Genomic DNA, 27,751 nt, shown 5'->3' on the forward strand with positions numbered 1-27,751 from the left:
GGACTCAGCCGGGCTGGCAGCGCCCAGGCAGGCTCAGAGCAGCAGCCCGAGGGTGGCACAGGTGCTGTGGCTGTGCCCAGGGCAGCATGAAGGTGGCACAGATGCTGTGGCTGCGCCAGGGCAGCAGTATGAAGGTGGCACAGACGCTGTGGCTGTGCCCAGAGCAGCAGTATGAAGGTGGCACAGGTGCTGTGGCTGTGCCCAGGGCAGCAGTATGAAGGTGGCACAGGTGCTGTGGCTGTGCCCAGGGCAGTATGAAGGTGGCACAGGCACGGTGTGGCTGTGCCCAGGGCAGTATGAAGGTGGCACAGGCGCTGTGGCTGTGCCCAGGGCAGCAGTATGAAGGTGGCACAGGCGCTGTGGCTGTGCCCAGGGCAGCAGTATGAAGGTGGCACAGGCGCTGTGGCTGTGCCCAGGGCAGTATGAAGGTGGCACAGGCGCTGTGGCTGTGCCCAGAGCAGTATGAAGGTGGCACAGGCGCTGTGGCTGTGCCCAGGGCAGCAATATGAAGGTGGCACAGGCGCTGTGGCTGTGCCCAGGGCAGTATGAAGGTGGCACAGGCGCTGTGGCTGTGCCCAGGGCAGTATGAAGGTGGCACAGGCACGGTGTGGCTGTGCCCAGGGCAGTATGAAGGTGGCACAGGCACGGTGTGGCTGTGCCCAGGGCAGTATGAAGGTGGCACAGATGCTGTGGCTGTGTCCAGGGCAGTATGAAGGTGGCACAGGCGCTGTGGTTGTGCCAGGGCAGCAGCATGAAGGTGGCACAGGCACGGTGTGGCTGTGCCCAGGGCAGTATGAAGGTGGCACAGGCGCTGTGGCTGTGCCCAGAGCAGCATGAAGGTGGCACAGGCGCTGTGGCTGTGCCCAGAGCAGCAGTATGAAGGTGGCACAGGCGGTGTGGCTGTGCCCAGGGCACTATGAAGGTGGCACAGGCGCTGTGGCTGTGCCCAGGGCAGCAGTATGAAGGTGGCACAGACACTGTGGCTGTGCCCAGAGCAGCAGTATGAAGGTGGCACAGGCGGTGTGGCTGTGCCCAGGGCAGTATGAAGGTGGCACAGGCGCTGTGGCTGTGCCCAGGGCAGCAGTATGAAGGTGGCACAGACACTGTGGCTGTGCCCAGGGCAGCAGCATGAAGGTGGCACGGGCGGTGTGGCTGTGCCCAGGGCAGTATGAAGGTGGCACAGGCGCTGTGGCTGTGCCCAGGGCAGCAGTATGAAGGTGGCACAGGCGCTGTGGCTGTGCCCAGAGCAGCAGTATGAAGGTGGCACAGGCGCTGTGGCTGTGCCCAGGGCAGCAGCCCCAGGGTGACACAGGTGCTGTGGTTGTGCCAGAGCAGCAGCATGAAGGTGGCACAGGCGCTGTGGCTGTGCCCAGGGCAGCAGTACAAAGGTGGCACAGACGCTGTGGCTGTGCCCAGGGCAGTATGAAGGTGGCACAGGCGCTGTGGCTGTGCCCAGGGCAGCAGCCCCAGGGTGGCACAGGTGCTGTGGTTGTGCCAGAGCAGCAGCCCCAAGGTGGCACAGATGCTGTGGCTGTGCCCAGGGCAGTATGAAGGTGGCACAGGCGCTGTGGCTGTGTCCCTGGTTCTGCTGGGATTTCTCCAGCCCGTGCTGTTGGCTCGCAGCCTCTCCTGGGGTCTGGGCAGAGCGGGCCAGCACTGAGAGCTCCCAGCTGGTCACCCACGGACTGCGGTGACATCTTGTCCTGGTTTAGGGTAAATCTGGGGGAAGGCAGTGGTTCGTGGTGCTGGTGCAGAAGTGGGCTGCAGGCAGGCTCATTCCTGGCCGTGGCTGTAGGGTAGAAGCATCTAAAAGAAAGCATTTAAAAGCAAGTCAGATGATGGAGGGCACTAACACAAGGGTAGATAGGGTTTCCGTTTTGTTTAGTTCTCTTTTTTAAGGTAGTTAGGAGAAAAGCACTTAGACGGGCACGGGTTTGGTTGCGATGTGTGGGCTGTACAAAAGCCAGGTACCACGGCAGTGTTTTGTGTGAGGAGGAAACAGTTCTTCCAAAGCAAACCGGTTTGGTTTTGTTGTTTTCTTTTTGAGGACAGCTTGTGCGGCAGTCACCGCAGCTTCGGGAACAGGAGTGAGAAATGCTTTTGTGTCCCGGGGGGCAGAAGGACGGCGTGGCCTCCGTGCTCATTCCTAGGGGCTGGGTGGGCCATGCCGGCTGGAATCCTCCGCTCCCGGAGCTTCATCTCCTCCCGTGCATTGTTCGGGCCCGGCTGGGGCCGGTGCGGCTGGAAATGGTGTCCGAGGTGCGGGCCCGGCGCTCCCGGGGCTCCCGGCGCCCTGAGGGAGCGGCGGCCGCCGGGCAGGGAGGGCGGGGCTGCGCGCGCCGGCCCCGCCCCCCGCGCCCGTTGGTTGCGGCCCGGCCGTGCTTTGCATATTGCCTGCCCCGCGCCAATGGGAGCGCGGGTGCGGCTGCTTCATTAGCATACGCACCTCTGCCCTGGGCGCGGAGCCGCCGCGGCCGCAGGAGCGAGCTCCGGGAGGGGCGGGAGCGCCAGCGGAGCCGCCGGGGCCGGCCCGGCACCGCCACCGCCACCGGCGCGGCCTCGCCCGAGCGCTGCCTGCGCGGCTGAGATGAGCGGCGGCCAGCAGCGCTGCGGGCTGTGCACGGGGCAGGCGGGCGGCGGAGGGCTGGCTTCCCGCTGAGGCAGCCCCGGAGTCTCTCCGGGCGGAGGAGCCCCTTTATTTTGATTATTTTTTTTTTTTTTTGGCGTTGTTGTTTTTGGTGGGTTTTTATACGTTTTCCCGGCAGGCTCGGTAGGCGGAGGGCGCCAGCGCAGAGCCGCAGGCCGAGCCGGGCCGGGGGGGCTCGGCGGCCGGCGGGGTCGGCGATGCGGTGCCTCGCTCTGCTTGGCCTCGTCGCCTGGGGCCTGGGGAGCTGGGCCGGACACAGCGGCGGAGCGTCCCCCCCGTCCTGCCCGGCCCCTTGCAGCTGCGACGGCGACCGCGGCGTGGACTGCTCCGGGCGGGGGCTGGCGGCCGTGCCTCCGGGACTCAGCGCCTTCACGCACGCACTGTGAGTCGGGGCCGGGCCGGGCAGGTATCCGGGCTTGGGGAGGGAGGGAGCGGCGGCGGCACCCCCGGCAGCCGCGTGTGCGCGGTGCTCGGTGCGGTGCGGCTCTAACGCCGCCGCGCTCCCCGGCCGAGCCCGCGGTGCGGCCTCCGCGCAGGGCCCGGCGCCGCTGGGGCAGGTGAGCTCGGCGGGGCCTGGGCGGCTCCCCGCGGCTCCGGAGCCGGCCGACCGCCAAGGCACCGGCCTCGGAGGTGCAGAGGCTGGGAGGAAGCCGCTGCGGCGGTGCGAGGCTCGGCTCGGGGTTCGGCGGGGCCCGAGTCGATGCCGGTGCCGTCCTGAGGCGGGGGGGAGCTGCTGCCCTCACACGAGCGTGGGTCCTCGCCCCGGGTCGCCTTTCTCCCAGTTCTTCTCTGGAAACCATTGCCGGTCAGTGTGCTCCCGAAAGTTAAGGTATTTCCAGTCCTAAGAATGGTTAAATACGGTGCCTTCGCTTTTACAAAATCTTCACTATGGTAAAGCACAGGGGAACCTTGGAAAAAACCAGCATAGCCAAACGTGGAAGGTTTGTCGAGTTTTGCTTGTGAATGAAGAAAAACGTAAACACTTAGAACATTTTATCCCATATTGTAGGATAATATTGTAAAGGAGGCAGAAACTGGTAGGTCTTGTGTGGCGTTTTGGTAACTTTAATAATAAAATTTTAATTGAGGAATGAGCACTGTTCTGCAGAGACACGACCGGGGAGGGATTTGCAGCTTTCAATACGGTAGCTTTGCTAATCCACAAACCTGTTAAGTTTCACAATAAAACCTGTCAGTCTTGCCCCACTTCTCAGCGCAGATTTCACAGGGTGGAGCAAGGTCTAGTATGGGCCAGTGGTCAGGTCTGGTATTACTAAAGCTTTGCCGTGTTTACAGCGTGTAGAGCAGCGCACCACGGCAAACGACAGCGCGACGTTTCACATCGCTGCTGAATTGCTGTTTTGTCAGAATGCAGCCGTGGTGCCTGCCTTCGAAAATCGCACTTCTTTGTCTTTGTCTGCCTACACTTAATATGCAGGAGGAGTCTGATTCATAGTTACTGGATATTTAGTTTACTGAGGAGGTTTCCAATTTCCCCTACATATTTGGGTTGTGTCTTAGTCGTTCAGGCTGGGTGGAGGAAGATTACTGGGCCTGCTTTCTTGTGTACTAGTTGATGAATGGTAGGAGTTGGATCTGGTCTCAGTCGTTATCTGTGCTTAAATATTTTGTTCCATTTTTTGTGCTTATAAGGTGTTAAGTGGGACCTCACTTTGTGGTGTTTTTCTTGTGGCAGAAATGGTGTTTTTCTGAGTGTTTGGGATAGGGAGTTAGACGCTGTCATCATGAACCCTTGGAATTACTGCTAAACAGTCTTGGCATCACAGATAAAACAGGGAAGTTACCCAAATTAATGAAGTGCTTGAAGTCTCTCTGGTAAAAGCTGCATTTAAGCATAAGATTTTATGGCTCCTACATTGTCTGGCTGTTGTATAAAATGAACTGGTACATCTCGGAGTGTCAGCAACATGACATAAGTTGTCTGGTGGGCACAAGTTGCCATAGCCAACACCCGTTAGAGATAAAACTGCCGAAGAGCTTCAGTTTGTAAGTTCCTCCTTGCTGTGCAGGTAAATTTCACACAGCCAGTTGTAAGTTCCCCCTTACTGTGCAGGTAAATTTCACACAGCCAGTTGTAAGTTCCCCCTTACTGTGCAGGTAAATTTCACACAGCCAGTTGTAAGTTCCTCCTTACTCTGCAGGTAAATTTCACACAGCCAGTTGTAAGTTCCTCCTTGTTGTGCAGGTAAATTTCACACAGCCAGTTGTAAGTTTCTCCTTACTCTGCAGGTAAATTTCACACAGCCAGTTGTAAGTTCCCCCTTACTCTGCAGGTAAATTTCACACAGCCAGTTGTAAGTTCCCCCTTACTCTGCAGGTAAATTTCACACAGCCAGTTGTAAGTTCCCCCTTACTCTGCAGGTAAATTTCACACAGCCAGTTGTAAGTTCCCCCTTACTCTGCAGGTAAATTTCACACAGCCAGTTGTAAGTTCCCCCTTACTCTGCAGGTAAATTTCACACAGCCAATGTGACACATATGGCAGAAGTGAGAGGAGGCCTGCACATGCTGAAATGTGCTTTGGAATGAGTTTTTGTAGCTTTTGATTTTATGCTCTTTAAACTTGAGAAGAACCTGTGTGGTGCTGTGGCAGTGGAGGATACTCTTGATCCCCATTTGTGTACAGTTCCTGCTTCCTTATTTACAGAAGGAAAATAATGGATGGCTTCTTGGTGCTTCTGAGCTGAACCAGTCTGTCTTGTAGTGAGGGCACTTGAAGTTTAGGGTATGTAGAAGACAGTCTTGGAGGCAATAAAAAACTTCTGACCTGCTTGGACTGGACAATGTATAGCTTTGCCAGAGATGCTCAGTTGGCTAGTGTGGAAGAAGAAGACACAAAAATAAAATCACACTCCTATGTGACATGTTTGTCACGGCAAAGCACCTTAGCTATGTGAAGAGAACAAAACCTTTCTGTGCTCTATGTCAGGCACCTTAATGATGTCAGGAGAGCCTGGTATTTAATTTTTACTAGTTCTGTTTTCCCAGAGTCTTAATTTCTTTGTGTTAAGTCTAATAATTTAGCCTAACTTCCCAGGTGCTGCCATGAATGGTCAGACAGAGGTTTCTGTAGAGCCTTAAAGGCATATCCTTACAGAATACCCTTCACATTCCTTATTTCTGTTTATTCAGCTCTTGACTGATCCCCTGCTGTTTCTTGCTTACTGTGGTGGTATGAAAGCAGGCAGAGAGGGGCTGGTGTGATCATGGGGGGTTATATGATTACCAGAGTATGGTGAGATCTCTTGAGGGTAATTCTCTCAGACCGAGCAGCTCGAAAAGCTTTTGAGTCATTGGTGAACTTTGAGAGGTGGAATTTGAATGAAGCTGTCCCAGCTGCAGTCAGCTCAGTGAGGAGATTGCTGGGAGATGTACAGGTGCTTGGAAAAGACAGGTGACAGCGCCAGATCAGACCTGTCTGAGGGGATGGCATCAATGGGGACGAGCTCGGAGGGAGTTGGGATGACATGAGCAAGGATAATTGCTTGATACTTTTACTGTAGGCAACCATTTGTATAATTTAGGTAGGTGTTTATGTAACTCTTAATTGCCATCTGCCAGTTCTTCTGTTTATGAAGGTTCAGTTTGCTTGGTTGCAAAATAACTGTAGTCTGTGCATGTTGTAGGCACAGAGTTTGTGGTGATTGGGAGTGGGGCTGTGGCCTCATGCCCGATGGCTCCAGCTGTGCAGGACAGGTGAACCCTGTTAAAGGTGAGGAGCCATGGAGTGCCCAGGGGTGCTGAGCAATCACACGGGGAGCAGAGGGCACACAGGGGCACTGCATTTAAGGTGAAAGTTGTAAAAGGCTGCACTGAAGAGAAGTAAGGAGCAGATGCCTGAAGCCTCCTTTGGTGTCAGTTGTGGCTCCACCACCCTTCAAATATGAGTAAGTGGTGCCTGTACTGGAATATAAAAATGGGTTTTGTTTGGGTTCTTTTCAATGCTGTATGCTCCTGGTTTTTGCTATGTTTCACATGCCGTGTTCTAGAAAACTTCATGATAGTGTGGTAAGGCATACATGTGCTTGTGCTTCTCATGGATGTCAGTTTGAGAACTCAGATTCCAGTTTGGAAGGTTTAATACTTGTATGAGTCTTGTGCAGGAGATAAAAGCAAGGAATTCTAGGTAATTAGTTTTGGAGAGCTCTTCCATTGGCCTGGCTGACTTAGGTCTTGCCTGAGACAACAATGAGGAATATAACCCCCCTCTCCATGCCTGCTATTATCTTTTAGATGCTTCAAGTAAGAAAACAATACAGATAGTTTTCATTCTAATGCTTCTTGGGTGTATTTTTGCACAAGAAGGAGGGGTAGGGTCCCCTGCTTTAATTTTGCTTTCTTTGAGTGTGAAAGGCAGAGGGGCTTGGGAGTTCTGGCTGCCCTAGACTAGGGGATAAACCTTCAGGATTAAATTGTCATCTTGATCTCTTGGGTTTTATTGCTCATTTAACATAACAGTGCTGTATTTCTGTGTGCTGTTGTGCACTAGCTTTATGAGGTTGAGAAATCTGGCAGTTGAGATCCTTTTTTTACTTGTTTTTTACTACAGGGTGCTTCAACAATCACAGAGACAAATACAGAGTTGATCTGTATTTTGGTATACATGCTATCTGGAGGTACCTGCATGCTGTCACCATTGAGGGAGATCCCTTGCTCTATCTGTGTATATATGGCAAAATTATGTAGTTCTGTTTGGGGTGAGCAGAACTTGCCCATTTCTTTTGGTCTTTTTTATCTGTCACTGTTATTTTTTTTGTAGAATGGTGATAAAATGTAATAGGGAGGTGTGAGGTATCTTCTTCTGCTGCAAAGATAGAGATATTTAGTGTACTGCTATGGTCAGATGTCTAAGTATAGAGGGACCTAGCTGAGTTTTGTTAATGCTGTCTGGTAGAGTTGTTATGGTGAAAAGTCAAGATGTCCAGATGTGACCTTGAGTCTGGAAATTGTAGCATGATTACAATTCTGAGGTAGAAAAGCCTTATCTAATTACAGGTTTGAAGGTTTTGCAGGTCAACCATTTAGTTTTTTACTTGCCTGTGCTACATACTGGTGATGTGATGGCAAGTTGTAGTTCCATACTTCTTTTTGAAAAACATGGTCGTGTCATTTCAGTTTGAATATTCCTATAGGTCAGCAGAAATGCTGTTACATTTGCATAGACTCATGAAGTCCCACAGAGAGGAGGAGTATTTCAGTTTGGTGAACCTTCAGTGATTTCAGCAACAGTCTTTCCAGCATATATCACCCAAGGATTGGAGTCTTTATCTTCATTTTAAGCTGGCCAATTTATCTGTCAGTCTCGTAAAAAAGTAGATGCTTTTAGGTAGTGTACACCAAGTGAAGTTGTTGATGTTTCAGTGTTAAATATTTTTGCCTTTTTAATGTTTTTGTTAGTATCAAATTTGGTGTTTTCCTCTTCACTGTTTGTCCCTCCCCCAGAAACCCCAACATTCTGCCATAGCATGTAATTCTCAGGTACTTGGCATTTATTTTGTACACGGAGCTCATTTGTATCATATGTAATTTCTTGTTTGATGTGTACTGGCAGAGGCTTGTAAGTGTGATTTTGGGGAATAAATACTAAGATAAGTCTGCAGCGTAGAATAAAGTTGGACTTTAATGTAAGCAAGCTTATGCTAGTAAATAATTACCATTTCAGTTCTTGAGAGGAATTTGCTAGTAACTCTCTACTTAAGAGGGAAAATATGGAAGCTGTAATATAAGGACAAAACAAAATGAAAAAACCTCCTCTGCAAGGATCTTTGTTTGTTTTGTACTCTACATCTAAGCCAGCAATTTTTGCAGAACACAAGCTCTTATTTACCCAGAGAAAATTACTGGCCTAGATTTCCGAAGGGCTGAGCACCCATATCACATTTTAGGGAGCGTGGTCGCTGCAGGGCTCTGGGAGTACCTCTGAATGTCACAGATCTCCCTCTCAGCCACCCCTCTGCCTTTCCTAAAAGCTTCTTCCTAAAGATGAGCCTCTTGTTGGGAAGGGGTGGGAGCTGGTGTTCTGTTTATCTTCTGGGGGATTTGCCAGCAGCCCGGTTTGCCTGTTCCTTGTTTTACAAACAAGCAAGGGAGTGAGATGGATGGGACTGGTTCATTTCAGCAGGGCTGCTGGAACTTCATGGAAGCAGTTACTCTGTTAAGGGTGAACTTGTTTCAGGCAGCAGCTCTGTGCTGCCAAACTGTGGTTTGAGTCTCTCTATGGAAGAAGCAGAATGTCAAAAATAGCTTAAGGAAGAATCAAAGAGATTTATATAATTCTAGAAATAGGAGAAAAAGCTGGAAAGAGCAGAAGGAGCCATTCCTATTTGAAGAAACTTGTAAATTCAAGCAGCAGAGTTTTAAATGCTACAAGCCCTTTGCTTACAGAGATCTCAATAGTGTGTCATGGTTTAGAGTCCCTGGCCATCCTCTCCACCTGGTAATTTCACCATCTGCTTCCACAGTGACCTAGGATTTTGCTACAGAGAAATACTCTTCAGTTTTTCATGCCTGCCTTTCAGCTACTGTTGCAGTTTGTGACAAGATGTTCTCAAACTTTGGTCTGAAAAGAGGTTTCTAGTCATGTGTTGGTTCTCTGCGCACTCCCACCTCTAGCTTGCCCTGCACAGCCCTGCTGAAGAAGTGCAGGTAGCTATTGGTGTTTGCTTTGCTGAGAGGTGGGCAGCTGGTGGTGTTGAGGGGAATTGCGTGCAGGGATGGCTGTCACAGGAGCTCACACAGAGAACAGGAAGATCTTGGTGTTACTGTGTAAATACTGTCCTCACTCTAAATCTGGTTGAGAGCTTTTCTTTAGAATCAGGCCCACATTCATTCACTTTTTTTCCAAATAAAGCTGGAATGTCCAAATTGGAAACATGCAGCAGTAGACATAAGGGTACCTGGAAAGTATAATTAAATAATGAAAAGATGGCCTGCGATGTACCTGCAAAACAGTTGACCTTTTTGCCTTTGTTTTTTTCCAAGTGCTAAGTTCCTGCCAGTGAGTTTTATTTGAGTTGAAAGTTTCCAATATTTTCAAATCGTGTGTCATTTGTTTTAAAATACATACTTGACATAACAGAATCCATTCATTTTACTCTTCAATGATTTAACTGTTACAGGATTGTAACAACGTCAGCACTTTCCACTTCCCAGAAGTGGACTCCTGTTGCTGAAAGAGTAAGGGAAATCTGTATTTCAGCTTCACCAAGAATTTGAAGGCACAGTGATATTATACATCTCTTACAAAACTGCGGAGGGGACTGTAGTGATCTCAAAAATAGCAGTTTAAAGGTGGTGTCTGAAAACTGCTATTGAATTTGAATGGGTAGTAGCCAGTTTACGGGATTATGCATAATGTCAGCCAATATAATGGCATGTTTTAAAAAAATACAGATAGCTATTTTTGACCAGGTGATGTTGGTGTTCCCTGGTGGACTGTGGTCCGACATCTGTCAGGGATATGTTTGATTTTGGGAAATAAGAATATCACTTAAACATTTTCTTACTAAAATATGAAGGCTTCTATTTTTTTCTTTTAAAGTGATGTCCTTGCTCGTTTTCTCTCTCCAGCCTGTTGTGGTAAAATGCTAGGTCTTGCAAGGACATTTTTTACCCCAAAACTTTTAATCGGATGTGTCTGGACTTTTAAACGGTCACATGATTAGTAGCGAATCATAAATGAATGTACTATTTCAGAGGTACACAGGGAAGGACTAAACCTGTTTAATGTAGCTTAACAATGCTGCAGATGCAGTTATATATTCTGTAGGGTTGCTCTCCGAAATGTGTTTTAACCGGGGAGTTTTGCTGTTACCCTGTTGACATGTGAGGGCTACAGATTAATAGCCTGCCCCAGGGCCCAGTGGGGAGAGCAGCATGGCTGTGCTTTCAATAGCCATGTCCCTGACAGTGAGAACAGATGGACTGCTTCATCCCCTCCTTGAGAGCCATGTGTGGGGCTGGCAGGGCAGGGGGCTGGGCCTCCAGCCTTCATGGCTCATCGGTAAGGCAGAAGGTTTCCTGGGAGCAGGTCAGCTCTTGCTGAAGCTGCTGTGCTTTGCCTGGCACTGGTCAGTGGTAGTACAAGAAGCCCAGATGTAGAACAATGCTGTTTAGGCATTGCAGTAATGCAGTGCATTGCAGAGACCATGCAGGGAGTTCACCGTGGCTGCGTTTCATGCTTTTGTGTGTGATACTATCCAGCGTGTTTTCTGAACCGTTTGGGCACAGTGGGGCTTGTATTCGGTGTTCAGTAGATGCAGAAGACTTGAGTGCAGATCCGGGTCCTGCTGGGATGTACCTGGGGGTTGGTGTCTCCTGTGCCCATTGCTTCCCCTTTCAGAGCACAAAATGCAAACGCTGTTCCCTGCTGTCCAAACAGGACGTGGCAGTGTGTTAGCTTGTAAAGGGAGAATTTGTTTTGCCTGCACTCAGGGCTTTAGGGTTGTAGCAGGAAAGCACAGGACAGTTAGCTCCTGTTGCTGGAGGAGGAGGGGATGCAAGTCAGGAAAGGATGTATGGGGAAGCTGGCTGCTCCTTGCCTGTCAGAAGGAGTTGGTGATATATAGCCTCAGTCCTTTCTTTGTTATTAGAGTTGGATATGTGGGATATCCTGGCTGTCCTTTTTAAAACTTAAGTCTCATGTCATTTTAAACATAACTCTTACTGGAGAAGTTTCCTTGCTCTTTTCTAAATGCTGATCCAGATTAGTAGTGGATGCAGTTTGTTCACCTGGACAAGTGAAGAGATTGAAGCCTGTGACTTTGGAGTGCAGGCCTGTCTCTGGTGCAGTGGGTCATTCTGTCTGAAAACATGCATGGTGTTCTTCATGTGGCAGAACTGCTGCATCTGACCTTCACTCCACTCCTGCATGTAGAAGCTGTGAAGAAGTTGCCATCTTTTTCAGGTGCCATGGTTGGAAGCCCTAGGAATATGTTGATTTTTTTTAACTAGGGAAACCTTTCCCAGACTGGGGGACTTGCCTGTAGTAGTGCTTTCAGCAGATCTGTGAGTTGCTCCTGCAGATTAGGAGTCCTTTAACCTACTGAACAGACCTCTGCACCATTTGGAAGATGGTTGCCTGACTTAGACATTCTTTAAGGGAATTTTGCAAAGCCACTGTCAGCAGCAACTTACATATTTCATGTTCATCTCCTTTATTTACAGTTTCACTCAAGTAGCTGCTCTCTTGAGACATGAAATGCTCACCGTGCTGGGTGTCCTCTTGGGGTCTTGGTAGTCTTCCTGGAATTAGCTGGGGACAGAGAAGGAAATGGTTGATTGTAAAGAGTCCTACTCTGAGAATAGAGTTACTGATGATTTGGGCCTGCACAGGCTACTACCTTATGGAAATCTTTTACTGCTCTTGGTTTTAACATTTGGGTTTAAAAAACCCACAATGGAAGTGGATGGGCTAATATTGACCAAACTGTTAATATTTTACAGAACCTAGTGTGAGTCTTGCTGGGTGTAGAAAATCCATGTCTTTTGCAAGGGCAAACCTGGCTCTGTGTTACCATGGCTAAGTGTTTACTGGAGGCATGATATCTCTTCAACATCATGTCAGTCATTTATTTAGAATTTACTTGCTCTTGCTTGACATTTTTTTCAAAAATTTCAACTAGTTTCTTTTCAACATGTTCTTTTTCCGTAACCTGCTTACTGCAAAGGCAGGTCTCTAGTTTTCAGACCAAAAACGTACAATATCTCAAATGTTCAAGAGGATTAAGCAAGGATTTAATTTGTTTTTGGTATAATAAGTGGCAGTTGTTTACTTCTTCAGCAGAATACTTTGCAGTATTGCAGCAAGACCGGTTTTTCCTCCTTAAAACTCTTCAACTCTCCTGAGTAATCATGCCAGTAAAACAAGTCTGTGTATTCAAAAAAGGCTAGCATGAAAACAATAATATATCTGAAATCCCATTTAAGAGTAGGACTCCTTGCACTGTGATTGTATCTTCACTTACACAAAATAGGTTTTTTTGTCTAAAAGCATGAATGGGAGAAATTCCATAACAAACATCAGATAAATATTCAAATACCCTGGGTATTTGCCTCACCAGATATGTTCCCTATGTCCTTCAGGCCAAGTGCATCACCTGGTCTGGGTTCGTTCAGTGCCATCAAGAACAGAGACTAGCAGAATAATAATGTAAACATAAAAAAATTTGTCCCTCGTGCCATTTGTAATTAAACTTGCCTTAGTGAATTTGGTGCCCAGTCTGATTTATTTTGTTATAAAAAAGTCAGGGTTGATACTGCTGGCCACTTTACTGTGAAAATTGACTTTCCCACCAGTTTGTCCTTTGGCGTCTTCAGTGGGAATAGGCAGCTTGTGTTTCATCTCTGGCCTGCAAGTGCCCATCACGAGATCTACTATAGAGATAGTGGAAAAACTGAGGATTCTGTGGGAGCTCAGTACATCACTCCGGATGTCCAGAGCTACCGAGACAACCCTTGGGGGGCTCGGAGGCCCTGGAATGTTGCCAAAAGTACCTGGTGGCTTGACTTTGATCCTTTTAAAGAAATGACACCTAAGGGTGAGGAGATGAGAAAATTTCATGTCTAAATAGAGAGGGGATGTTATTCACTTGTTAGAACTTAAGTTAGAATGCACTGTACAGGGGGGTTTTATGTATTGTACAGGGGGGTCTAGAATTCTGTGCATGGATCAGGAGTCCCAAGATGGAGGAATTTGGGCGTGCCCTGTCCTTCTTCTTTCTTCTCCTTGGCATCCATGTTCAGGATGATGTTGGCATGTGTGGATTGGTTCATAGAAAGAGTACACTTGCCAACAAGGGCAGAAAGTATTGGGAAGTAAAGGTAAATATCGAATACGTAATTTTCATTATAAAAGAGACAACCGCCTCGTGGGCGGGGGAGAGTGCCTTTGGCTGTCCTGCTGAACAGACCTCAGCTGGACAGACAGAAAATCTTTGTAGATAAGAAATAATAAACTCAACTGAAGACCGAAAGCAAGAGTCCAAACTCCTTCTTCGAGAGCGCGGCCTACCCAGAACCACTTTTTCCCGTGCTGGGGCAGAGACAATCAACAGCCGACCCCGGCATCTGGCGTCCCTGGGTGGGCCCGAAGGGGGGCCCGAAGGTGGGCACGAAGAGCGACAGCTCGAGCGGAGAGCCGAAGAGTGAGCTGCAAAGAGAACACCCAGGTGGGCAGCACCCGAGCGGGCAGCTCCCAGGCGGGCAGTTCCCGGAGCTGGACTCATTCCCAGGAGAGCACTGATAACTCCTTGGGAAGGCAGCCAGAAGAGTCCGAAGAAGCAGCAGCCAAAGAGAGAACACCGCACTCCACTTCTCCCGAAGAGACCTCGTATCAGAACAGCCCGGAGCGGAATCAGAAGGGCCCCTGAATCCATCTCCTGTGACCTGCTGGACGGGAACCGGGAGCCTCCAGACTGCTCTGACGACATAAATTCGGTGAGAAGGTCAAAAATTAAGAAACATGGGGAACACACTCACACAGGAACAAATAGAAACATTGTCAGCCTTACAAGGCGTGACAGAAGCGTACGCAGAGGGGGTTTCTAAAAAGGAGCTCAAAGAGTTATTATTGTGGGTCAGATTTAATTATCCGTTTGCAGAAACACATGTGTTGTTTGAGGTGGGCTTTTGGCAAGAAGTTAACAGACATTTATATTTTTTAGCTACCAGAAAGGAAGAGACGGCTTTCAAGCTGTTATCTCCAGCGAGAATTATGTTAGAGGCTATCTCTGCAAGGTGTCGGAGATCAGCCAGGGAATTAGGTTCCACAACTCCCACAAGGGCGGGGAAAACAGAGCACGGCTCGGTGCAGAGATTGGCTCTGGTTCCAATTGGCCCGGGGGGGACAGCTCCCGAGGGAGAGGAGCAAGGGGAAAAGGCACTGCTTTCAGCCCTGTCATCCCAAAGTCCCAAGAGACCTCCAAAACGCCCTGAGACCCCAGAAACTGAGGGGGGTTCAGGCTCCGATTCAGACGCGAATACAATCCCAACCCCAGAACAGCTAAGATCTTCACCCAGCGAGATCGAGGGGTCGGGGACGATTGTTCCTGAATTTCGGATCTCGGGGAACGAAGGGGCGGGGGAGGCGGAAGAATCGGGAAGGGGGGTCCGCGGGGGATTGAAGGGGGATGGGGAAACGCTTTCTCGCGGCGGCGCGGCGGCGACAGCGGCGGTCGCGACCGGCGGGGGGGGCGCGGAAGCGGTGGGGAACACGAGTTTTGGCACGGGTTTTGGGGGACCCACACCGGGGGTGGCGGCCTTGGCGGGCGCCGTGCCAAAGACGCACGCGGGGGGCGAGACACGCGGGACATCCGGGAAGGGCTCCCAAATCACAGCGTCCACGTCAGACGCGGGGAACAAGCTCAGAGCAGCCGCGGAACTCCGAGCAGCACCCGTAAGTAGACGTAGGGGACGCACGGCGGTGACGCAGGACCCGGAAGTCGAACCGCGGCGGTCAGCTCGCATCGCGGAGCAAACACGGGCACGGGCGAAGCAGGGATCGTACACACGGGTACGGGGTATGGACACAGCATCAGAGAGGGAGGAGTCGGGGACAGACACTGGGGAGGAGACATCAGAAGGGGAGCGGGGCGGAGACAGTGACGTCAGTCCAGGGGAGACGGAAAGCATTCCCGAAAAAGCGCACACGCGAAAAGTGCGGGCGGAGCGCGGTCGGGGGCGGGTCCGATCCTCGGTGACGTCTCAGGCGAGGAGGGGCCGATCTCGGGGCTCCGTATCCCGGGGCTCCACCCCTTCTCCGGTTCCGGTTTCCTCGATCCCAACCCCTGTGGTTCAGACCACTCCCATCTCAGGGCGGTGCTCAGGTGTTCAACCTCCATTGCTGGCTCAGTCAAAATCCGTGCAGGCTCAGGTTCCACAAACACAACTGCTGCAGCCAATCGATGTGGCTGAAGAGCCGATCGAGCTCGTGACGTCATCGCACCTGTCCAGGCAACCCAGTGGGGGGATGACCGAAATGCAGGGCAGAGCCACAACGTTATCTCGTGGCAGGACTGCAACCATGCAGCAGTTTTTTCCAACAACGTATAAAGGGAAGGCAACGTTAAAGAAAACAGTACCACAGTTAGAACTTAAAGATACATTATACGAGGATCAAGGGCAAGAAGAAGACGTGATACGAATCGCAGCATCAGAGGGAATTCCGGCATGGATGTTTTCAGCAGCAGAAGCAAGGAAAGGATATATGCCATCATTCGATGCGATGAAAAGGGTGCAGACACAAGAGTTTCAAAATTCCTTATTTAAGTCCAGGAGCGAGGCCAAAGACCTCGAGTCAAAGACTGTTTGAAAAACAATCACTGCTGACATCGAAGACTCCACTGTGCATGCAATTGCCAAAAGAATTTCTACAGGAAGAAGAGGAACAACCAATGAAAATGGTGGATTGGAAACAAGTCAAAAAGGAACTGACAGAAGAAGCTTTGCTGCAAGGATCAGGAGATTTGACAATGCCAGTGACATATGATGCGCAGGGGCAGAATCCAAGGTGGGAGAGATTGAATCATGATGTGATCAAAGACTTAGCGAGAGCTGTTCAACGCAATGGACTGGATTCACCATACTTTAAACAGCTCCTGAGAGGGACATTTAACATGTATGACCTGACGCCATTTGATATTCGAAGCCTTGTGTCAATGATTCTCACAGACACGCAGAATCTCATCTGGGAAAGAAGATGGCGAAGATATCTCACAGAGTTGAGGAACAATTATCAAGGCGGGCCAAACGCAAACCTCACTGAAGCACAGTTGGCAGGAGATCCTCCAGATGACAATCCAGCAGAACAAGCGGTACGTCTTCCAAGGCGAGTGTTGAATGACATCAAGGAAGCGGCGCGGAAAGCGATCTTGCAGATCGCTCCAGCAGGAGTTCCAGATGTCCCATTTTCAACCATCAGGCAGGGTCCTACAGAACCATATTCATCATTCATAGATCGACTCACGCAAGCGGTGGATCGGCAGGTGACCATCGAAGCTGCGAAGCGACCACTCTTGGAAAGTCTCGCATTCGGCAATGCCAACCCGGATTGCCAACGAGTCATCACTGCAATGCCAGGAAGACCATCCTTGGCAGAGATGGTGGAAGCATGCAGCAAGGTGGGAACACCTCAGCATGTTGCGTCGATCGTGAGAGATGAATTGAGAGGAGAGTGGGAAAGCCAGCTGAGAGAACACTCGGGAAAGCGATCAGAAGGAGAGATGCTGGACAAAATATTTCAACAGCAGAATGAAATTCTTGCAACCATCCAGAAGAAAAACAATCCACCTGGAGGACAGTGTTATAAGTGTGGAGCATTTGGACATTTTAAGAAGAATTGCCCACAAGCGCACGCACAAGCGCAGACGCAAAAACCGCAAAAACCACTCTGCGCACGATGCGGAAGAGGAAGACACTCTGTGAAAGAATGTTATTCTCAGACGGATGTGGAAGGAAACCCTTTACCACAGCCGGGAAACGGGAAAAAGAGCGCGCACACAAATCGCCAGCGCGCAACGACACAAGTGATGGCGATGACACAAGAGCAGGCAGGACAGTCATCGGAGAGCATCAAGCAGACACCCTCAGCAAAGTCCTCAGCAGACTCTCCAGCGACCCAGACCTTCTTCCACCAGGAGCGCAGTGCACATTGGCAGCTTCCAAACTAGTGTGTTTCTTGGACGAAAGTCATGCGGAGATACCAACAGGTGTCCATGGACATTCGGACAAAAAACAAGATTTTTTAATAGTAGGGCAGGACAGAAGTAGTATCCTGGGACTCATTGTTTATCCATCAGTTATATCAGCAGACAGAAATACAGAATTGACAGTTCTAGCAAAAGCCCTCCGTCCACCGTTGATCGTGGCGGAAAACACTCAAGTTGCGAGAGCTTTCGCATTGCCACCACATGCCATTGGGCAGGTTTTGTCAATCTTTGATGAGGAAGGGCATCCTCTGAGAGAGAATGTTGAAATTCATGCCACGTGGATCAAACATATAGGTCGGGATCGACCCACACTCACATGTCAGTTGACTTGTGGGGACAGAACAATAGTGGTCAGAGGAATGCTTGACACGGGAGCAGATGTCACAGTAATTTCGTACATCTTTTGGCCCCGTGATTGGAATTTGATTGTGCCTCTGGGATCTCTCTCAGGCATAGGGGGAGCTTCTCTATGTCTGCAGAGTGAGAATTCTATTGTTGTCACAGGACCGGGAAACAAGACAGCGATCATTCGTCCGTTTGTTGTGCAAAAGCCAATCACCGTTTGGGGAAGAGATTTGTTGGCTCAGTGGGGGACGAAGATCGAGATGGATTTTTAATTGGGGTCACTGCGGCACTCGCCACGCTGAAACTGACTTGGAAAACAAATGATCCGGTTTGGGTGGATCAGTGGCCCCTTGAACGAGAAAAGTTGAGTGCGCTGAAGAACCTGGTCCAACAACAATTGGAGAAGGGACACATCAAACCAACAAATAGCCCTTGGAATTCTCCAGTGTTCGTCATCAAGAAGAAACTATCAGGTAAATGGAGGCTGTTGCATGATCTCAGAAAGATCAATGAAGTCATTGAGGACATGGGACCTCTTCAGTTGGGACTTCCATCCGTTTCGATGATTCCCAGAGATTGGCAACTTGTGATCATCGATCTCAAGGATTGTTTTTTCAGCATTCCACTTCATCCAGATGATGCACCAAGACTTGCCTTTTCCGTTCCAAGTATCAACAAGGAAGCACCGTTGCAACGATACCATTGGGTGGTACTTCCACAAGGTCTGAAAAACTCGCCGACAATCTGTCAATGGTACGTGGCACGAGCTTTGTCACCAGCACGGAAGAAATTCCCGCAGGTGAAGATTATTCACTATATGGACGATTTGCTCATTGCAGCGTCAACACAACAGGAGCTGCAAAAAGCTCGTGACTGTGTGATCACAGAGGTGCAAAAGGCAGGTTTGGAAATCAGTGTTTCAAAAATTCAGGAGATTGCACCTTGGACATATTTAGGGTGGAAAATCTCAGAGAGAACGATAAAACCCCAAAAAATGGAAGTCAGCACAAAAGTCAACAATTTGCATGATGTGCAACAACTTTTGGGAGAAATCAACTGGATGAGACCAATTCTAGGGATCACGAACAACGACATTCCAGCGTTGCTCAATCTTTTGAGAGGGGACACAGACATTCGATCTCCCAGGACACTCACGCGAGAGGCAAAAAAGGAATTAGAAAAAATCACAGATGCTATTCAAAAGCGTCAAGCACATCGGTTCGTTGAATCATTGCCTTTTGAGTTGGCAGTGCTGGGAGAGAAAACACAGTTCCACGGTTTGATCTTTCAATGGGATTCATCCCAAAGAGATTCTTTGATAATTATAGAATGGATTTTTCTACCATACAGGCCTTCAAAAACAATTCTTACAAATCTAGAAATGATGGCACAAATCATCATCAAGGGGAGAACAAGATTGTTGACAATGGCAGGACGAGAATTTTCAATCATTCATTTACCATTGAAAAAAGATTATTTTAAATGGGCGATGCAGAAATCAAAAGATTTAATAATTGCATTATTAGCTTTCCCAGGAACTTGCACAATTCATTTTCCACAACACAGAGTGCTGCAGTCGCAAATATGTTACAGGGCAAAGCCAAGAATAAGTGAAGAACCTCTGGACGGGATCACAGTATTCACTGATGGCTCAGGGAAGACACACAAGTCAGTGATCACATGGGTGAACTCAGAGACAGGGAAATGGAACTCGGATGTGAGGATGATTCAGGGTTCTCCACAAATTGTGGAATTGGCGGCAGTCACTCGAGCATTTCAGTTGTTTGAACAACCTCTCAATTTGATTACGGATTCCGCATATGTCGCGGGGGTAGTCAAACGCTTGGAAAGTTCACTCTTGAAAGAGGCCAACAATGAAGTATTGTATTCACATTTGGTGAGCATGAAAACTTTGTTAGAAAATAGGGAACATGAATATTTTATCACACACATCAGAGCTCACACAACACTTCCAGGATTTTTAGCAGAGGGGAATGCTCAAGCAGACAGGTTGACAATGCCCATTTCACATTGTATGTGTTGAATTTTCTAAATAGTTCATCCTCAGAACCCAATCCTCCAATCTTGAGACATTTCTCAAACAGTTCACAAGCAAGATTAAGGGAGAATCCTTTAGTTTTGGTCAGAAACCCAGAATCAGGACAGATAGAAGGTCCTTTCAAACTAATCACTTGGGGCAAGGGTTTCGCTTGTGTTTCCACAGAGCAAGGTCCGAAGTGGGTGTCGGCACGACACGTGAAGCCGTTTCGAACGCAAGAACAAAAGAACACAGATCCCGGAAACAGAGAGACAAGTACTCAGACAGAGGAGGAGACTCAAACTACAAGCAATAATCTAGAAGAAACAGAAGAATAAAAGACTTTGGGGGGTTTTCTGAAAAACTTTGGGTGGAAAATGGTGATATTTAGTCAGAAAGGTGGGGTGATGAACTTTGCAATGTTCATGTGTTTTGTCTCATTGCCAATGGTTTTGAACAACAAAGCAAATTTACCAGTCAATCAGCCAGAGAAAAATGTTTGGGAAGCTTTAGCCCAGGCAGCAGATTTAGATAGCATTTGCCTGACGCATTCCAGACCAGGGAGGCCATTTTCAGCATGCATGATTGGATTGCCAGTGAGTGAATGGCCAATTCCAGGACACACTGCAATCGAGATCTCACAGGTCGTTAAAGATCCTGTGAATGAATGGTATACTTGGATACATTCTCTTCCTGTGGCTTCTTCTGAACCTCAGGAATTGGAGATTTTCGGGTCCATGACAATGAATGTATGCATGAAATTTGAAATTTCAGGTACAGCAAAGCCAAACAAAACTATTGATGTTACTCCCAGTCATGAATTCTACAGAAATGCGTCAGCCTGGTGCAACAACACCATGATGACAGACAAAGGGTCACTCCAAGTCCCAGTGCAACTGCCAAGGGGATTCTTTTTGATTTGTGGAGACAGGATTTGGCATGGTATTCCTGCGAATGCCAAGGGAGGTCCATGCAGCATTGGAAGAATTTCAATGCTGACGCCAGATTTAAAGATGCAGAAAGAACAAAAACATAAAGAAAAAAGATCTTTACAGTATTTCGATGAGAATTGTGATGACAGGGTTTACACTTGGAGCAAGGCAAGGAGGATTGCGATAGCAATTTTCTCACCTCAGGCAGCATCAGGAATTGCTTTGACTCAATTGGATCGTATGGGTTGTTGGCTAAGCAAGCATGCTCAATCAGTCTCTCTTGCACTGAGTGACATGTTACAAGACATGAACAGTGTAAGACAGGCAACTCTGCAAAACAGAGCAGCAATCGATTATCTTTTGCTTGCTCACGGCCATGGGTGCAAAGAATTTGAAGGAATGTGCTGTATGAATCTCTCCGACCATTCCAGGTCAATTCATGAAAATATTGAAAAAATAGAGGAGAGTGTGAAGAAACTTGGCGAGATCACAGGATCTTGGATTGAGGACATGGCAAAGTTTTTTGATCTTTCACCTTTGGGAAAAGAAATTTTAAAGATAGGGTTTCAAATTTTGGTGATTCTCATAGTTCTCTTGATTGTAATCCCATGCATTCTTTTGTGTGTGCGGGGTGTCATGAGTCGAGTTGTAAAGAGGGTGCTTTTGGTGCAAACAGAAGGGGGAGATGTGGGAGCTCAGTACATCACTCCGGATGTCCAGAGCTACCGAGACAACCCTTGGGGGGCTCGGAGGCCCTGGAATGTTGCCAAAAGTACCTGGTGGCTTGACTTTGATCCTTTTAAAGAAATGACACCTAAGGGTGAGGAGATGAGAAAATTTCATGTCTAAATAGAGAGGGGATGTTATTCACTTGTTAGAACTTAAGTTAGAATGCACTGTACAGGGGGATTTTATGTATTGTACAGGGGGGTCTAGAATTCTGTGCATGGATCAGGAGTCCCAAGATGGAGGAATTTGGGCGTGCCCTGTCCTTCTTCTTTCTTCTCCTTGGCATCCATGTTCAGGATGATGTTGGCATGTGTGGATTGGTTCATAGAAAGAGTACACTTGCCAACAAGGGCAGAAAGTATTGGGAAGTAAAGGTAAATATCGAATACGTAATTTTCATTATAAAAGAGACAACCGCCTCGTGGGCGGGGGAGAGTGCCTTTGGCTGTCCTGCTGAACAGACCTCAGCTGGACAGACAGAAAATCTTTGTAGATAAGAAATAATAAACTCAACTGAAGACCGAAAGCAAGAGTCCAAACTCCTTCTTCGAGAGCGCGGCCTACCCAGAACCACTTTTTCCCGTGCTGGGGCAGAGACAATCAACAGCCGACCCCGGCAGATTCTACAGTGTTTATGATATATGTACCTCTTCCAAAAAAATCCATTTCTTTCAAAAGAGGATACATTAGTTGTGTTGTGCTGTTACTGAGAAACAGAACAAGGACTACGCAGTGCCTGCTGTCATCCCATGTACTAAATAAGTTTTAATTGTTGGTGCCTTCCTTGAACTGTCAAATTGGAAAGTAGTTTCTTAGTGTGAATCTCAGTGTGAATCAACAGACAAAGTGTAGAGGTAGTTTTGCATATGGCCATTTTCAGCCTTACAAGTCTTTTGCATCTCTAATTTAAAGAAAGAAAAACCATTGAGTAGTAGCACCCTCCCGTGGGATTTGAGCCCTGCTCATGTTTGTGTTGAAGTAGAATCCTTATGTGTGGTAGTGGTGTGTTCTGTTTAGCTCTGCTGTACATCAGTGGAAAGCTGCAGGAACATATGGATAGCAACCTAATCTAAGGGCTTTGCTGAAATGTTTAGAGTGAGTGACTTAGAAAATTTTAAGGTTTGGTAAAGAGGCAGGTTCCTGCAGCAGAACAGTGCCAGCAGATGCTTCCTTTGAGGCTGACAGCAGACATCTTAACAATTCATATCCGCAAAACTGTTGGGAAAGTCTTAAGACCTGTCAATGTTATAGATGGTGCTTAACTCCTTTGGGAGCTCACACATACAAGCTTAGCCTTAAATGGGTTTACTTCTTAACCTGTCACTATTAAATAGTCAGTCTTTGGTTTAGGTCTCCCTGAAGTGCATAGGATGCTAGAAATACAGGATATTGCTCCCTATTTGCTTTGTATTTTAGAAACAGTTAACACATAGTAGAGTTCCAGAGAATATGTACAGATCACCCAAGAAGCCTCAGCAAATACTCCTGCATGTGCAGGTAAACCACAAACAGGCCCTGTTGTGCTGCTGTCCTGTCAGCAGCAGCAGGGCACTGCAGATGCCTTGGAAAGGCTCTTTTCTCCAGGTGTGCAACCTCCTTGGGAGGAGGGGATTCTGTTACAGCTGTTCTTTGCCAGCTTTTCACTGCAAATAGCTTTCATTCAGTTTTCACAGAGTAGCCCAAGGCTTTTGGGGAAGGACTGGGCTGGAAACTCAGCACACTTATTGCCATATGATGCATGCATTTAGAAAAGGTGGTGAATGAAGCACAAGAGGCATCTTAAACATTGAAAATCTTGGTAATATTTTAAGGTTTTTAGCTGTAACAAAGATAAAATCTGGGGAGAGGTTAATGAACAATAAGTAAACTGTTGAATTCAGGACTGCAGAATGCAGTTTAGCTGCTTTAGGTTTCAGCACACTCATTTAATTACTGGATTACTGAAGGTTTTCTCTGCTGTGGGGAATGTGTGTGTGTGTGTGTAAGGGAAAATGTGAACGTTTATACAAAGAACTGTGAATGAATTTTGGGGATATTGCCTTTGTGTTGCCTACACAATCCCACTCTATATTATCCCTGCCTTAATTTCTTTTCAAGAAGATTGTAGATAGATCTTACTATCACTTAGACTCAATTATTTCAGTGTTCACTTCGCCACGTGATTTAACATGCACAAGTTTATTCTTTTCTGTCCTAGGGAGAGATTTCCTTCCAATAATTACCTTTACTGCCCTTTACCCTTCTGCACATTAGTTTGTTTGGAGAGACATAGTTGCTTGGTAAGCAGCTCCAAACAAGGCAGTCAGTGCCTGGAGCTGTCTTGGAAACATAAATTATACCTTTTAAATAGCATGTTAAGCTTCATTTTGCAGAAAGTAAAAGACTAGATGTACTGAATACGCAAGCTCTAAACATTTCTCCCTGAGCTAGAGGCCCTGTGAATTCATCAGGAAAGCACCAGTTCACTCTGCCCTTCCGTACTCCTTTGGGGCAATGCAGGCACAAAGACATTCAAGTTACCTAACAACATCCATTCATTCAACCATTGCTTTCTACTGGCAGCTGTTTAGTCATATGGTATTAAAATGTATTTATGAGATGAGTGTGATGCAATGCTGCCAGACAGATTGCTCCTGTGGTAGCAAAGAAATACATATTTAATTTTGTGGAAATTTCTCAGGATTATATTCTTCTGTTTGCCTTCCACGATGACCTTCTTAATACTTAGTATGGATACAAAAAAAAAAAAAAAAGAAAATACAGATAGTAAAGACCAGCAGGGACAAAGTGCATACATTCTTTGTCAAAACTCTTTTAATTTGAATTCAATGGTAGTTAGAACAGAAAATTTCTTGAACTGGGTGGTACAGAATTACTTCTAAAAGTTGTTTCATTAGTTAATCTGTATGCTGTACAAAATACCGTCTGTTATGTAAGGGATGGTTGCTTAACTCTGCTGTGTTTACTATAAACAGTCCTTATATCTAACTGTTTTGTGGTAAATATAAGGAAAAGCAGGAAAAGGTTCCATTTGTCTTGAACCTTTCAAAATTTAGTGTTCTTATTAAGATGGAATAATTATTTAACTCTACTGTTATCAGCAGTAAATATTTTTGAAGTTGATGGTCTTTTTGTATGTGGAAAAAAGCAACTTTTAAATTGACAAAGCTATGAATCTTTTAAAATAAAATTACCTTCATTATACCCTGGTGTTTCTCAAAAACACAAATAGTGATCATGTTTTGCCCATTTCCTCACCTTTTCCCGTAAAGTAATCTCTCAAATCTCTAATCTGATCACTTGTCCCTCAACTAAAATTTAAAATAAACCACTGGGTAGTGAATATAAGACAGATTGTTACTTATTGTGCAGTCTGACACTGTATTTGTAGAGCATTATTTCATTTGTTGCACTAAAAATAGTTTGTCAGTTTCAATAGAAACCTTTTTACTCTTTGAACTTTGAGGGTGTTAATTTATTTTTTTAATGTTATCTTCATAGTTTTGCTGGTGATAAGTTGGAAAAATGGGTATGTTAATGGAAGTAAATTATTAAATTGGTAATGAGGAAAGAGGGTGTCAATAGCTTAAAGGTGTCTGTGTTAGGAGCAAGTTTCAAGCTGTGTGGCAAGTTTTACTGGCCTTGGTTTACTGATCCAGTAAAATTCATAGTTGTTCAAGGTAGGAGGAACCAGACTTCTTCAAAATAAGCAAGAGCAAGACCAACCAGATCATGTTGTTAATGGAGCTTGGCAAGGATACGTTTTGTCCACCTTGTATCGATTTTAGTTGTCTTCGAGTGAATTTATGTTGGTCAGTGGTCTTTAGGTAAGAGCTGGGATGTATTTCCTTGCCTGTAGAATAGCTGTGATGGTGTGAAAATATGCCATGTTTGTCCTGTGGAGATAACCAAGGAGACCAGCGTTCATAAGCCAGGTTTGTTTGTTGGGGTTCATCTGTAAAATGCATATTGCTGGGAAAATGCACATACTGTTTGTCTATAAGCAAGCTGGAAATACATGCAGATTTTGCCTTCTGTGGGTTCCTTCTTTTCACTCACACATGAATTAGGTGTGTTTGTATAAAAATTGATTCTGTGTGCATGATCAAAGTTGACAAGCCTTAGTCTTTGTTGCAAAGACTGTGGACCAGGTGGTCAGTGTGGTAGGTCTTTGTTTTTCATGTGCATACTTGAAATGCATTGTTTGTATTAAGTAAGCTGTTTTTTTTCTTGACAGTTTAGTGATTAAAATCTGATTAGTTTTAAATAACTGTAGTCATTTAAATACTGAGAACAAAGTTAAACTGAAGAGATAACTTGACCTTTTCAAGAAAATAACCTTTTCAGTAAAATAATAATAAAGTAATGGGTGCTTCTTTAACCTCTCTTTTATAATTGCAAGGGAAGGCTGTCGGTTGTTTTTGGTAGAGGGTTTCTGTGAACCATTTTATATATTTGTATACATTTTCCTTAAAAATTAGAAAATATGCTAAGTTTTTTTTAGCTTATGTTGTTGTGTCAGCAATAGTAAATATCACTAATTTTATTCACCTTAGGGCAGAATCCAGAAGTCCAGAGCTACTAAGTAAACTACTAAGTTTGGTTAGCACAACTTTTCAGTTTGGGATGCAATTCCTAACCAATAGTCTGATGTCCGAGCAGTTTTGAGGTGTTTGTTTGGTTTGATTTTTTCACAACATTGTTAGGGTTGGAGGGATCTCTGGAGATGACCCAGCCTAACCCCCTGGCCAGGGCAGGGTCACCTGGAGCAGGTGGCACAGGTGGGGTTTGAATGTCCCCAGTGACTTCCCAGGGCAGCCTCCTGTAGTGCTCTGCCACCCTCAGTGTAGAGAAGGACTTCCTCGTGTTGCTGCCTCAATGGGACTTTTGGTTTATGGCCATAATTGCTTGGTTGGGGTGGGTGTTTTTGTTTTGGTTTTTTTGAGGGTTTTGTTGGTTTTTTGTTGTTGTTTGGTTGGAGGGGATGTTTGTTTTCTGACAGCAGCAGATGAGACCCTGAGCCATGCAGCTAGCGAGAGGTGAAGTGTGGGCCTTGGGTTGCACAGGATGGATGGGGTCTCGTTAAGCTTTTCTATATTATATTGCAATGGCATATTCTCATGTTATACTGCAGTTGTATCGGATATTCTGGCAGTGTTTTTATCAGCTTGATGGAAATTTGGATTGCAGCTGATGCATTGGATGCACTTAGGATGAGCTTTCATGCTTGGTTTTAGTATGTAAATTACTTTTCTTGCTCTTTGCTGCTAGAGAAGAGTTCCTCCTGAACTGCTGTGGTAAATAATCACAGAAATTGTCAACAGTGTAACAGAACTTGAGTGCAATTAGTCCTTTATCAATGTTGAACTCTGTTAAGGTCAGGGATATGAGACATTCTGATAAAGGCTTGAAAATAGGCTTTCCAAAAATATATGTTTGGACTTAGGCCTTCCAACCAAACCATGTAGACATTGCTGTGGTTTTTTCCTCCTTATTTTTTGTGTAGTTACATCATTTTCTTTTAGGAGGAGGAAACGGGAACACCATTTAAGACAGGTGGTCATCCATTGGTGGTCGTCCACCAATATTATTTATTGTTGCCTTAATTCAGTGGTCTAAGGTAAGACTAGAAAGATATTTTGATGTATGATACCCAAGTAGGCCATCTTGCCTTTGAAAAGCAAAATCACTGAGTACCATTAGATTACCATTGCTGAAAGGAAAGTTGCTTCTTTGATTACAGGAACAAAGTTACCAGCAGCTGACTCTCTGATGTATTTTAAAAAAATACAAAAAGGATTTTTATTATTTTAAAAACAATAAAAAGGTCTACATTGATTTGTACCCAGTTGCGTTTTCATAAGATCGTAGAATGGTTTGGGTTGGAAGGGACCAAAGATCCCCTAGTTCCAGCCCCCCTGCTATGGGCAGGCACACCTTCCACTAGAGCACGTCAGGCTCCCATCCACCCTGGCCTGAGCAAGGGATGTTCCAGGGATGGGGCACCCACAGCTTCTGTGGGCAGCTTGTTCAGAGTCTCACCACCCTCACAGTAATGAATGTCTTCCTGATACCTGATGTGAGCCTGCTGCTTTCACTTGGATCCCATTCACTTTGTTCTGCCACTACACGCTCTTGTGAATAGTCTTCATCCATTTCTTTTGTAGGCTCCCTTCAGGTAAGGGAGGCTGCAGTTAGGTCACCTCAAAGCCTTCTCTTTTTCCAAGCTGAACAATCCCAGCTTTTGCCTAGACACACGCTTTTCTTTATAGCGTGTGGTGCTTGTTAAATAGTGCCTGCCTGATATGCAGGTGGTGTAGAGAGGATTTTAAAA

The 27,751-nt window shown here is 46.7% G+C and overlaps 1 protein-coding gene across 2 annotated transcripts in view; it reads left to right on the top strand.

Moving 5' to 3' along the window:
• Positions 1 to 2,396: 2,396 nt before the first annotated feature.
• LGR4 (leucine rich repeat containing G protein-coupled receptor 4) overlaps positions 2,397 to 27,751 on the top strand; it is an 80,322-nt gene continuing 54,967 nt past the window's right edge. The window contains exon 1 of one of the 2 annotated variants that reach the window (XM_064426066.1): positions 2,397 to 3,029. In XM_064426066.1, coding sequence (XP_064282136.1) covers positions 2,845 to 3,029 — 185 coding nt within the window. In that variant the 5' untranslated portion in view covers positions 2,397 to 2,844. Of the gene's footprint in view, positions 3,030 to 6,471; positions 6,556 to 27,751 lie in introns of those variants that run through there. The other variant, XM_064426067.1, reaches the window with a different exon arrangement.

This window comes from Passer domesticus, chromosome 6 (assembly GCF_036417665.1).
Source record: "Passer domesticus isolate bPasDom1 chromosome 6, bPasDom1.hap1, whole genome shotgun sequence".
Taxonomy (NCBI): Eukaryota; Metazoa; Chordata; class Aves; order Passeriformes; family Passeridae; genus Passer; species Passer domesticus.